This window comes from Sphaeroforma arctica (genome assembly GCF_001186125.1).
Source record: "Sphaeroforma arctica JP610 unplaced genomic scaffold supercont1.1030, whole genome shotgun sequence".
Classification (NCBI taxonomy): domain Eukaryota; class Ichthyosporea; order Ichthyophonida; genus Sphaeroforma; species Sphaeroforma arctica.
In genome coordinates, this window is record NW_014039528.1 from 11946 (window position 1) to 25427 (window position 13482).

Genomic DNA, 13482 nt, shown 5'->3' on the forward strand with positions numbered 1-13482 from the left:
TACATATTAAAAACTTAAAACAATACAAACAACAACAACAAACAAACAACAACACAACAACACACTACACACACACACACATATATATATATATACACACACACACCACCACCACCACCACCACACCACACACACACACACACGCACACACACACACACACACACACACACATGTATATATATATATATATATATTATGAACACCCCTCAATACGAAGACTTAATAACCAAGGGTGCACACGTTCTGTGTTGACACGCACATACATCACCAGAGCATTAAACTATGACTCACCTGAAATCATCGTCGCTATCACTAGAGTCGAATGCGTCAGGGTGCTGGTGCATGTTGCCTTCTGATGTCGGTATGATAGTCTGTGGTTGTATGGGCGTAGTATCTGACTTGCGTGTGTGGCTCTTTGCAGTTGCAGACGATAATGCAATGTTATTAAAAGCAATGGATGTACCTTTGTTCTGGTTAAGTCGGCGTGCGTAATTGCGTGCGATGCTCAGTGAGCCGCAGAGAGTACGCCGAGGAGAGGTACGTGACAACAGAATGGTTGCTGTGCAATATAAGGAGAATCTTAATTATATATTAATTAGTTATACATTCATTTAAATAAAGCTATTTGGTGGACAGGCGACAGCTGGGCGCGGATAAAGAAATAAACAGTTAGGGATTCGTCCCGTCTCCTGTCCCGTCTCCTGTGTGTAAATAAATAAGAAATAACAAATAAATAAGAAATAACTTGCGTGTTCTATTAGCGTTCCACAGCGTCCTAAAAAAGGACATCCGCGTCATACATAGCCACTGACCCAGCCTCCTAATCTATGTTCTATTAAATCGATTTAGATTTCAGGAGGCTCTCTGGTCTCAGGCTATGTCCGCGTCAGGTGTCCAGGACTCCAGGCGTCCACAGTCCACTCTCTCTCTACTACTAGTCAGTAGTCTTTACTACTGTAAGTCTGTGAGCTCAGGTCTCAGCTGGAGTGGGGGTCTGGGATTCCCGTCTAAATATAGATAAAGTGGTGACTGCGCATTGGTCATGTTCCGTGAGATGTCAACGTGTCAGTTGTCACTCACTGAGTGTAGTGTGGTGTCGTGTGCACATACCTTTTTTTTTAAAAAACCCCCCCGGGGTGGCCCGCCGGCGGGGTCTTGAGGGCGATTTTCAACCCTACATAATTTTTCTTGGTTCGTCAGAATTTTCTGAGATTTTAATGGTGCGCTCCAAATTCTGAGAGCTATCCAAAAATGCAATAAAAAGTTTTTCGCGAATTTGAGTGGTGTGGGGTCACGGCTGAGGTCACTATGAGGCCATAATCACCCATTTGGGCCGAAATGATCAAAATTTCTGGCCGTCAGAAATTCCTGAGGACAAATGTCCGAATGGTTCTTCAATCTTAACATGGGAAGTTCAAATCCGATGAGTTTAAGACTCTCAGAGTACAGTAGCACCATTATATAGGTCAATAGGGGCCATTTTGGGCTTATTGCAAACTCTGTCCAAAATCTGCGAGACTGCGAGGTCAACTTTCGAAATAAAGGTGCTACTAAAAATTGACCGCTCAAAACCGTCGAGAAATCCCGATTTGAGCCAATATTAGTGTTACATTAGTGTTGCCGTATATGATGAAGTAGGGTCTCCTCAACTCCTCAAGTCCCCGGTTCTTGCCCCATATGTAAATAACAGTCAAATAGTTTGTATGTATTTATAGCATCATGTAATAGGAGTCAGTCACAGTGCGGGCCTGTGGGACTTTGAAAGTGTCGCGTTTCTGTGGCTTTTGGCGGCATTTCTCTCTAGTTAGAATTTCAATAAAAAAATAAACCCCCTTGATCTTTCGCGTGTACCTTTAATTACAACATACGAGCAGGCGTTAGTGTGTGAAGAGATAGTACGTGTGGGCTCAGTGTGTGATAAAGCACATATTACGTGTGGGTTTAGAGAGGGTGTTAACTAGGATCACTCGACAGATGCAGTAGTTGAACACTATTTACGTAACATGCATAACAGTTGAATGCTGGTGTTTAGAGGTCCCATATTTTGTTACAGCTAAATATACGAGTTTACACGGAACCGTGTGCGCATGCAATACCGCTACTTTAAGCTCAGCCTTCACCATTGAATGTAAATAGTGATACCAAGTGATAGCAGCAGGCTGACAACCGAGTAGTATACACACTGTATTCAGCGCTATATACATTGCGAATATCTGATAGTAAAGTATAGTACTATTCGTGCAATACACCTGCATCAGCATGCCGTCAGTCACCGACAAACCACGGTCACTGAGTGTCAAGGGCGCTCTTCTGAACACCAAATTCGAAGGCTACAAAATCAACTTCCATCCCAGGGAGGAGCAGCAGATAGAGTTACCTTCTAACGTGTACACGTATACGGGAGATGCAGATACGGCTACGCACACAAACACGCACACAGTAGCCTTCTACAGGGATGTGGAGTTGTGGAATAACCTGTACAGGAATCCCTGGGTGGAGGATGCGGTCTATTATTTTGACTACGCAGGGGGGTTACAACAGGTGCTTGCTAAGGTGTGTATGTTGTGTGCGTACGTGTGGCTTTGTTACTGCAGGTTTAACCAAACAACAATACTTGACTCTGTAGTATCGGAGGGATTCGCAGGAACCAATATAGCTCGGAAATGGTGTTGTATAACAAGTCTGTATTGGTACATTCAATATAATACTCTAATTTGTATTGCTTTGTATACACACTCATGTCTAGTAAGGACATGGGAGGGTATGTTGGTATATGTGTACGACAAACAAAGGAAAACCCATTTGTATGTGGTCTGTTTAATACCGAGGGAGACGCATATTCCTCTTTGAGCTGCATACTTACTATACCATACGTGTACGTGTTCGTGTTCATTGAAGGTTCGGACAGATCGATGTGAGCTCTAGGAAGCAATGCGAATACCCTACGTACGGTATCTTTCATGCGTATCTGATTCATGTTAGTATAGTAAAAGGTTATATGGTCGACTGTTTAGTAATAAACAATCCTCGTGGTACCCTCCGGCACATCGACACCGGATTACAATCATACTCCGAGTACAGATAGCAGAGAAATTTAATCTACAGTTAACTCAGTGTGTTTGTCCCATACAACAGCAATCCACATCAAAACCCTTTACGATCTGCGTTGCAAACTCAAACGTGTTGGTGAATAGTGGTTTCTTGTACCTGAATTGTTGTACATAGCATGCTGCTATATCTATAATAATTGGCTTTATATCGGAACTGCTATGACAGTCTCCAAATTATGATGCGGAGTGCCTGCGAAGCCATTAAACAACAACACGCTCACTTCTAGAGTACACGAATTATTCTTTTGTGAATGATACGACATTTGTATAGAATACGCCAACACTTTGAACGTATCTGCACACTTAACGGAGGAGTCTGAATGCACATACACATATACACACCTCGCATATACACTATGCACTACACATACATAGATATGTAGAACTAGTGAACATAGACACAAGTCAGTTGTCCACACATACATCATTGCAGGGTAGTGTTTACAACAATGCATGTATCATTTGTGTATTTGTTTTTGTGCATATTCAGGCTATGTGGCATACTGTGGATGTTGGTGTATTTCACATACTCGTGCATCATATTTCGGGGCTGTGCATACTCAATGCTATTAATTCATCGCATATAATATGTGCTAGGAACGTTGCTTCGTGTCAGGTAGTCACCTGCTAGTACCCAATATTGTGAGCGCAGATAGATACGAATGGTATATCTTCAGTGTATGTGCCTTAATCTGCCCACAGTCTAATGATAGAACACTATCGTGCGCGTGCACACAGTTCACCGGCACAGGCATCATAAACGTATTGTAATGTGTCTCTTAGTCACTGTTGTTGTCTGCATCTATACAAACAACCGCAATGTCTATGAACTAAATATACTGGATTAATCTACTGATTAAATCTACTTGAAACTTCTACCTATCGATTCTACTGGCCACACATACGATTTATTGCCTATTGACATATATACCTTGTATCCCCCTCTTGTTCGTCTGGTGCCCGGTGTGCTCCAATATGGCACACACTCCGGGTTGCGTTTCTGCTTCCCAATGGTGTATTTATGCACATCCATAACCCTTCCACAAACCTCAAATGATGCCTTGCAAATCCAGGATTTTAATACATTTCACAACCTTTTGATCGTTTGCACAGAATCGATGTACTCTGCATATCTACAAGCATCCCAAACTGATTTATTTAGTATTTAATCTGAGTATCCCTCCTGCCTCTCTGTCACTCCTTCGACAGGCCAACGGCGAGCAGTGCAGACTCACAACACTCACACACCATGTGAGAGAACCAGAGGCTATTGCACGGTCATCTCTGATGTTCGTGTCGGCGAATATAGCTGTGTACACGCTCACAGACGCATGCGTGTACGTATGCTTTCTGCAAAATGGCGGAGAGGTATGTACTGATAAAAGTGACATCTGCTTTGTGTAAAATGAAATGTATAGGATCGCTTGTGTGTTGTGTTCGCATTATTCCTAAGATGGAGTTCTCTGTATTTATATGTGTATCAGATTAGTCAATGTACTAAAAAAAGGACCATGTTGAAATAGAACAGTCATACACTGCACGCATGGTAGTACATACACACATCTATATACATCCTCATACACATAGATATGCAATTATAAAGCTACAGTGGTAAAATTATGTATTGGTATCAGGTAGCTAAGATCGTTTCTACTACCCTTCCAGACTTGAACGTCTACTTCCCTACCTATAGCGCGCGTACTAGAATTACTTTAATATGACCACAAATTTGTTTCAATCCATCCGATATCACCTTACTGGTTCAACCATTTCTAAGCCACTCCTTCAATACATTTCACAGGCAGTTGTCTCGACCATTTCCATTCCAGCCAGTGACGCCTCAGCATCCATCAGAGTCGTTGATGCGTTACTCATAGACACAGTACTGCGTGTGGTAGTGCAGGAGATGACCACAGAGAAGACTGAGCCTGCCGCTACATCAGACACGACCGTAAGGTCAAGCACAAGCAGCAGCTATGGGTTGAGGGTAAATCTTTGGCCGTGTGTCGTTGCTGTGTTTCATAGAGCTTGACTTTTGTGATATCGGATAAGCGATGTATGCAACCGTCGCGCGATGATGCGTTTACATTGATTTCGGGTAAACTCTTAGAACTGTGCGACAGAATATACCTTCAGTAATCGTACAATAGCCATGGAAGTATAATCCAGAGAACAAATTTTTCACCCGGTAGCCAACCTTTGATGAGTTGCTTTGTATCGCAATGCAATGGCATATGTTTGCCATGTAATAGCAGAGTGTCATTGAATAGGGTTTCATGCGTACATATATGCTACACACACACACATGCATGCATGAGGTTATGTATAAGTACACGAATATCTGTATGTCTCGGAGTTGCAGCTTGTAACCTGCTCTCAACGTGTGGCTATGTGACTAGGCAATTTACCTTCACATAACAGATACTGCCGAATCAAGCGTTGCAAACATTGTAAACTTGTTTTCCGGTCACACGAACATACGTATTATGTTTTCCCGATTGTAGCTAGTCTCTAAACACCAGGTGTGCTTGTATGGACCAACTACAGCAATGTATTATTTGCAGAACCTGAACGCACCTATAACCACATGTTACAGATAGCTACCTTGGCCGTGGATGTGGCCAATCGCACATGCAGCGCACGAGCACTCTCTGCCATTATCAAAGGGTCGAAGCGTCCAGATTACGTCGCAATGACAGCCGATGCTACTGGTCTCTTGGTAGTATGCGAAGAACAGTTGAGTAGCGCTTCGACCGCGACGCTTGCGAACGATACCGTAGACGCTATGGAAGAAGGCAGGTTGCGCAAAATTATATTTACATATATCGTAGCACGAATGATATGGGTATGCAGACATACACAATGCTCGTTCAGCAAATTTGTCGCGCAAAACACTTACGAGAATAGTTGCACCTTTAATTACTTGCTGACATGATAGTTCTACTATGAATAGCGATATGTGTGGCGGCATTCAGAATTCAAACAGTGAATACTCCCATGAACATATATAGAAACAAATATTTGCAAGTGTGATTATTTTCGGTGTTATTGTTTATCCAGCAAGACGAGAGGTCCAATCTGTGTATGCTGTGTATGCATATCGACGCCGTGCCCAATTATTACAACAAAAAACCACAAAATCCAAACATTTCGATATGCCAATACCAAGGTCATATATCATATACACAGAACACAAGTATAAATCATGAATAAACGACAAAATTTCATGGATAATCATTCTACAGCTGTTTCGCACTCAATGGACAGCCCACATACATACGATGTAACGTACGATCACAATGTAACGTGACTTGCCTATTCGGTTCTAGGCTTATATCCATGGAACGAGCAAAACTTACACAGTAGCAATTCACGTGTAATGTTAGGTAAGATAATATGCCACGCTCACAATTTTCTTGACCAATATGGGACGCGAACACTGCACACGTCAGTCACACGCGAAATATAGCATGTGCAATGGCATAATTTGGGACAGACTGAGCTTCCACCTAACTTTTGTGCTATTCTGGAACCCAATATAATTGGTAAATCTACACAGAAGATTTAGATCCGCCCACCCCGTACGTGTGGACGCAGACCGATGACTCTGTGAGGTATGTTTCCTTATGTCAATATTAGTTGGATTATTATCATATGCCTGATAAGTACTTCGGTCGATGGCAATTCATAGTTTTGTGAGCCGTGTGTGTTTGATTAAAGCGCAATGGGCTGGCGGCTGGACGAGAGCCACCCAAATATGCCCTACTGTATCAGCCCATGGTATTGACGCGGTAGTGAATGTTGGGTGTCGTCAGGAAAGGTAACAAGGAAGCGTGCATATTTTGATGTAAGCGCTAAAATTCTCTTGCGCAGTACCCACGAATGGGTATCGTCCCTGGGAATATCCGACAATTTTCAAACCGATAACTCCTGTGTATATGTACGGATACTTGTAGTAGTTTGTCAATCTGCTCGGATCTGGCGCAGCCTAACACTGCACCACGTGTCTGCCTACAGTACATAGTTCTACTGTTTACCCATTCTCGTGCTTGTCCTGAACGCATCGACACGTTCTTATAACTCTCATACCTCAGTCCAGTCATCTTCCGATAAATGTACTCTGTATATGCGTTTTACGTATCCTTGTTGCACTTTGTGGATAAAGAATATCCTGAATCGTTGCCTCTCTCCGACAATATACCAGCTTTCTTCTCTGGGTACTCGTATACATCACCTAAGAGGACACACGTGCTACCTCCACGTACGTATGTCTACTGTTTGCGCGAGTAGCACTTGTTGCCAGTTTGTTATAATCGTTCAACCAAACTTTATTCCGTTTTCAATTGCCCTACAGTCTGAGCTTCAAGGTCCCAGAGGGTACACAAACTACACAAATAAACGTTGACATCAAATCCAAAGCGATAATTGCCAGCATTGGCGGGGACTTTCTACCGGGCTTTGGTTCGTGCTCGCCTGCGCAGCCGAACTTGGCATAAACACTTGTTTGTAACCGTAACTTTTACTGTATTCGTGTAACATTCTTTCTTCTTTAGTTTTGTGCTTTTTTAACAAAATTATGTTTGCTTATGCATGTCTGTTGAAATCACACCGTTCCTGACCCCACATCTTAGAGTGGTCGTTGGTCGTTCTTTGCCTGTTGATATCGAGTAATGTATATCTGCCTATGGCCTTCTCACTTTTTAGCCATAGGCGAAGTGGTTAGTTTGCAGGCACATAGCCGTACACGCGCCCATTCTCACACGATATTACCATTGTATACGTTGCATCAAATAGAGTAAAGTAATACATTAACACAGTTGGTACGCACCGCACCACACCGCACGAAACCATGCAGGCGATATGTACGCGCCAGTCGACGTGGATTCATGCGTGTGGACAAGAGAAGGAAATGTAGTAGACGTTCATCTGGAAAAAGCCCAGCACACAGGCAATAGGTATGGGATATATCTCGTGTCACAACCAACACATGTGACAGTCTTTTAATTGATGTCAGGTAGCGGTGTATCGTTGCCGTAGTTTTGGTATATGCTATGGTCGACAGGACAGCAATCAGTCTCCTCCCGTAGCCATTTTTTATAATTGTACACCCTGTCCTCACACCAAGGTCTGATACGCATACCGATAAATACTTAATTTTTGTTGTTTACCCATTATGTCGCCTATGTCACTATCATTCGTAAGAAATTCCTCAGAATGTGGCCGAGATACAATTCGAGTAGACTCTGGGGTGTCCTTGTCGTCGTCCATATTCTAATAGCCCTTTCTTCGAATTCCGTTGGTGATTGTGAATGTTTTCAAAGTATTAACTGATTCTCAACGGCAATGGCTATATGACCTGCCTCTGTTTCAACTACAGGATCCAAACTCATCATCGTAAGTCGACTTTAACGCAAAGGCTATGCTTATCAATTATTGTAGACACTGAACAGTCCACTATGGATCTCGTCAAATCTGTCTGTAGAAACATGAGGTCTTCTAAATCCAGGACTGATATACACCCGAACATTATATTTTGTGTTAATTTAAGCGCTAGCACATTGTGTGCATGCCATCGTTGTCACGTCACGGCACCGTTGATAGGGCGGATGTGCGTTTAATTGCAGATACACATGTATTATGTAGTCACTACCAGATGGGCGTATGGTATCTATTTACACATGTACATGTACTATATAAAAATTTCCAGATGGGTGTATGTCTTTGAAGACGATCAGACCGCCGAGACTATGGACCCCTCCAAAATGAGAGGGATGCTTGACGCCATGGAGAAATACATGCAGCAGACTAAAACTCCAGTGAGTGGAGCCTGATGTGTGCTGTGCATAGTCTTGCTAAATCACGGTACCATTGTTATTGAAATACATCCATGACTTTTCTCGTATCAAGTAATTATCTTTTAAAGACTGTTGTTTTGATTGTGGATCGGATTATGCTTTGATGTCTCTTGACGCCTCGGCACATGGGCCGAACATGTAAGGAGATTCATCGGTAGCTGATTTTAAGTCATCGCCTTGTCCGTCACTGTCTCCTAGAATGGTTGTCAACGGTATAAAGTATTTACTCACAGTAGAGTGTGTCATCAGAAACCATCCCTGAAAATGCTTTGTTGGACATTTAGCCTAAATCCTATACTTTGCGCCATTTCCCATTACTAACCATATCGAAAATAATTTTATCGGCTGGTAAAGTTTTGTATGATGGCTTTAGACCTAATTTTGGCTATCTTTCCAACTCTAACAGTCACAATTGTCTCGATAGAATGCGATTTATCTATCGTACAAGGACGATACTATCACTTAACAGAATAGCCGGCTACTCCCGAGCATCATTTGTATGGCATGCCAAACCGCTACTATATGCAATTTCAAAAACATAAGCTAATCGTATTGTTTAGTGCGTGTGAAATCATTCACATTGCTGTGATGTGATGGTGGTTTTTGCGTGCTGAGGCTCAGACAATGCTTACGATGAGATACCCAAGCAAACAATGTATGACACACTGGAAGTGATCAAAGCGTATATTTCTTTATCTGCTTGTATATGGTGAATGTACATGGCACTTACAAGTCGCTTATCTATCGATGTATGTTGAATGCACGCGGTACACGCAGGGAATGGGAGGCGGCCTTGAGCGGGTGGCTGGTCTGGATCAAATGGAAGAGGTGGACTTTGATGACGGGCCAATTCTCAGTGTGTACAAGTACACCATCGCCGAGTCAACCCCCACAATCACGATTTCACCACAGTAAGTACGCGTTAATTTTTGCTTTGAATGAGAGTATGTATACAGATGGTATATGCTGATATTCGTTTATCATTTATGCCGCCTATACCGAAGCACAGTGTTACGCATAAACCCTGGGTGTTCTATTGTGAGCTCCTGATGTACTCCTGGTAAGCCTGTACTGCATTACTTGGCAGTCCGGGTTGGGATGTGTGTATGCACGAGCCATAGCTCTGTGATATTTATCAGCAGTACCATGTCTCATTCAACCGTTTTGTGTTTACGCTGTTGTCCTTGCTGTCGGTGCCTCGCAGGCCTTCAATCGCCGTCTCTGGGATGTTAATCATGATGCCTGTTTTGATGATCTTCTAAGCCTATGTATCACGTGTGCATGTTTAGTGCGACGCTCAAGTATTGTCTACTGCTTTGTATTTCAAATTACTCGATGAAGGCCCTGTTCCAGGTAGGAGTCGTTTCGATCGACCTGATACTATTCCCCGTCCATTCGTTGCCCCATAATCCATCTCCAATTCAGCTGCATTCGGATGCGAGGAGCACATATTCTGTCCACTTACATACTATCCACCCCCCTCCCCACGTCACAGACCAACCAGCACAACGGCACTGGGTGGTAGTCAATGGCAATTCCCAGTGCTTCCCATCGAGCCTTCGTATCGTCCCGCGTTTGCACTGAAGACTAATGTAGATATCGCCATTTTCACTCAAGAGAAAGGTGAGCTCGCCTGACAATAGCTATATCAGCAATGTGTATTCATGCATCAGTCTATTCACGCGCGAATCCTCTTCGGTTGTGGTCACATTTCTAGTTGCCACCCATACTATTTAGTCACACTATATAGCAACTCATTGCTACGATCCATCTGCCGCAATACTCAACTGTACGTATTGTACGTCAACCTGCCTGCCGCCGTCTGTGATTTTGGAGCGAATGTTGTCGTAATGCTTTCGTTGCGCTGGTACTGAGTCTGTGTTCTTGCTTATTAAATACGAGCGTTGCTGGTTCAGACCGTCGGTGCCATCTGTCAATCCTATGGTTCGTATTACTTCTGAACTTTAAAGAGAGATTGGAGTTTTGAACAGGGTATGCCGTTCTCTTGCCGTTTTGTCAATATTAAGAATATTGCAAATATTTCCGTAGGTGGATTTTGAGACAAGGGTAGAAGTACTTCATTCAGTGTGTGGGTGTGTTACTGTATATCAAACTGAGATCTTATGCACAGAGACCGTGACACTAAACTTGTTGACACTGACACCCTCCCACAGATGTAAACTCTACACCATTCTCGCATACCGTTACTTTCGATGCATTGGCTTACGTTTTGGCGTCCAAACGGAATCTCAAACTTAAGTCTGTGCCCACGGATACTTCTTACGCCGCTGCTTGCGACTGCTTCAGGTAGGACTGTTCTCGCTGATTGCGCCGATTGCACGCAAGATCATGACAAATAGTTGGTTGTCTAGCAATAACTGAGGTTAGCTGAACGTACATTCGTACATCATTGGGATCTGATCATGTGTCTTCGTTGTGTGTGTGATGTAGACAATCCTTCTCCCCAGAAATCTTTTCTCTCTCGGGATGTATAGGCGTGGACAACCTTGTCGTCCACTATTGGACTTTTTTTGGCCACCTCATCGAACAGTGACCTGTGTGATCGCAAAACGTCAGTACTGCCGAGCATTTTACCAATCAACCTACGCACATCGATGAATCATCTTTTTCGTTATTATACAATACCAATTGAACGTCCCTGCGATACATCAACGTTCAGCCTCGCTTCATGCATACATTCAGCACTATTTGCTTTTGTTTGAACAATATTATCCAAATCTTCGACACAGTGAACTACCAGCGATCGGCATCATACTTGTACTAACCACAATGTATCGTATCTTTGCTTTTTGGATACATTTATATATATATATATATATACCATAATCTACTCTGCGGCCGGGATGGATCGAGCAGTCAAGTGTACATATACAATAAACCATCAGAACCTGGAGGCACCAAAGCAGATCAATCTATATTCACATTGCCCACCACTGATCGGATTGTGGGGCTACAAGCGCTGCCGAAAGCGATAGTTGTACTGACTGATAAAGCAATATATATACAATGGCTGTAGAAATAAATATAAATTATAACTTTGAATGAAATGTGCCGCTGTAATATAGAGCGTAATTGCGGATGCGCTAATTCTCAGTTTACGCTACCAGCTGAAGTTGAAATTCATTTTGTGCTCGTGTGAACATGGCATCGACTGGTCTATCATATATTGTATATGCTAGAGAAATAAATTGATGTTGGCAATGTGTGTTGTCAGCGCTAACAATTTTTTTTTAGCCGCAATTCTAAATAGCTTTGTTCTATGGCATGCTGTCATAAGCGCGTGACTAACGAGAGCTGAATACATTTTACTGAATTGGAGAATATTCGAATGGGAGACTTAATGCACCATGTTTCGTAGAGATTCAAATTTCACCACAAGCAGGAAAAATCAAACCACCGGGTTCATTGATTATCGCAGAATTGAGTCCAGTGTACCCTGTGCATCGTGATATGCAATTCATAAGCGTACATAAAATGAGGGTTTAGTGATATACAGTAGCAATTGCATGCACGACAAATATCTAAAAACCGTAGAAATCTGCACTACCACCGTGGAAAGATTAGCTACTGCCGGCAGCAGTATGTTGAATACATAAAGTGTACCCACGTGCACAGGTGTACATGAGGGCCAGTCTATATTAGCAACGCAAAAATGCGTCTTCAACGATGGAAATATGATGCTTATCTATTTTTTAAGCGTAGTTACGTTTCGTTCAACGTTAATAAGCTCAGAAAGGTGTTTGTTTTGACATCGTAATCCATTTCGCTTATTTGTGGCCGGATGCGTGATCGTGGCTTTGACGATACAAGCGGAAAACTACTTTATACAGCGGTTAGGATTCGCTTGCAAACATCAACAGATCATCTACTCATCTACTGTATAGTCTGTAGTTAGAGATTCTTCGCAGGTCAGCTTTTGGATGCTATTACGTACATGACATTGTCAGGCACAATGAGTCAACGATGAGTCATCAGTTTGGAATAAAAGAAAAACATAATATATTTGTAAATAAAAGTATAGCGTAACACCGAAAATAGCCTCACCGTAGTGTTCACATAGCAACCACAACGAGCAAGTTGTATATATTATGCGTGTATATTAGCTAGTCAAATTCTAGGAATAACGGTGGTATGTGGATCCATCCGTCACAATAGTACTTATCTCATAGCACTTGGAAGTAGCAGTGGCGGTTCCGCCATCAGATTGAACAACTCAGTTAGCAGACACAATACTGTAAATATGTCGTCATCTTTTGCGTTGAAGAGCCGAGGGCGTTCGGCAGAAAGTGCTATCTCGTCTCCCTCTCAGCATGACAAAGTCTTTCTCTTCCATGATATAACCCCAGAGGACACATTGCCGGGAATAGCCCTAAAGTTCAGAGTCACGGTATGTTAGTATTTAAACGGTAGTCGCATTGCTACAAGTATGCAGATTTCATACAATATAATTACCTAGATATATATATATATATATACTATATATGTATATATGTAT

General features: G+C 42.5%; 2 protein-coding genes across 2 annotated transcripts in view; one reads left to right on the forward strand and one right to left on the reverse strand.

Moving 5' to 3' along the window:
• Positions 1-696, reverse strand: part of SARC_09745 (hypothetical protein) — a 5970-nt gene extending 5274 nt beyond the window's left edge. The window contains exon 1 of the mRNA XM_014296233.1: positions 293-696. Coding sequence (XP_014151708.1) covers positions 293-345 — 53 coding nt within the window. The 5' untranslated portion in view covers positions 346-696. The remainder of the gene's footprint in view (positions 1-292) is intronic.
• Positions 697-1869: 1173 nt separating this feature from the next.
• On the forward strand, positions 1870-12110 carry SARC_09746 (hypothetical protein). The gene is made up of 12 exons (XM_014296234.1): positions 1870-2554; positions 4321-4479; positions 4913-5098; positions 5708-5906; positions 6671-6725; positions 7466-7572; positions 7967-8066; positions 8819-8927; positions 9744-9877; positions 10462-10589; positions 11141-11273; positions 11844-12110. Exons 1-12 carry the CDS (start codon positions 2261-2263, stop codon positions 12001-12003), a joined length of 1764 nt encoding a protein of 587 aa, XP_014151709.1. The 5' UTR covers positions 1870-2260; the 3' UTR covers positions 12004-12110.
• The last annotated feature ends 1372 nt before the right edge of the window (positions 12111-13482 follow it).

What these genes read in the sequence shown, in the direction of transcription:
- SARC_09746 (XM_014296234.1), top strand. Translation starts at nt 2,261, where the DNA reads ATGCCGTCAGTCACCGACAAACCACGGTCACTGAGTGTCAAGGGCGCT. An exon ending in CAGACCGATGACTCTGTGAG is followed by an intron (nt 6,726 to 7,465) that starts GTATGTTTCCTT and finishes ATTGCCCTACAG; the next exon opens with TCTGAGCTTCAAGGTCCCAG. An exon ending in GCTGCTTGCGACTGCTTCAG is followed by an intron (nt 11,274 to 11,843) that starts GTAGGACTGTTC and finishes TGGATCGAGCAG; the next exon opens with TCAAGTGTACATATACAATA.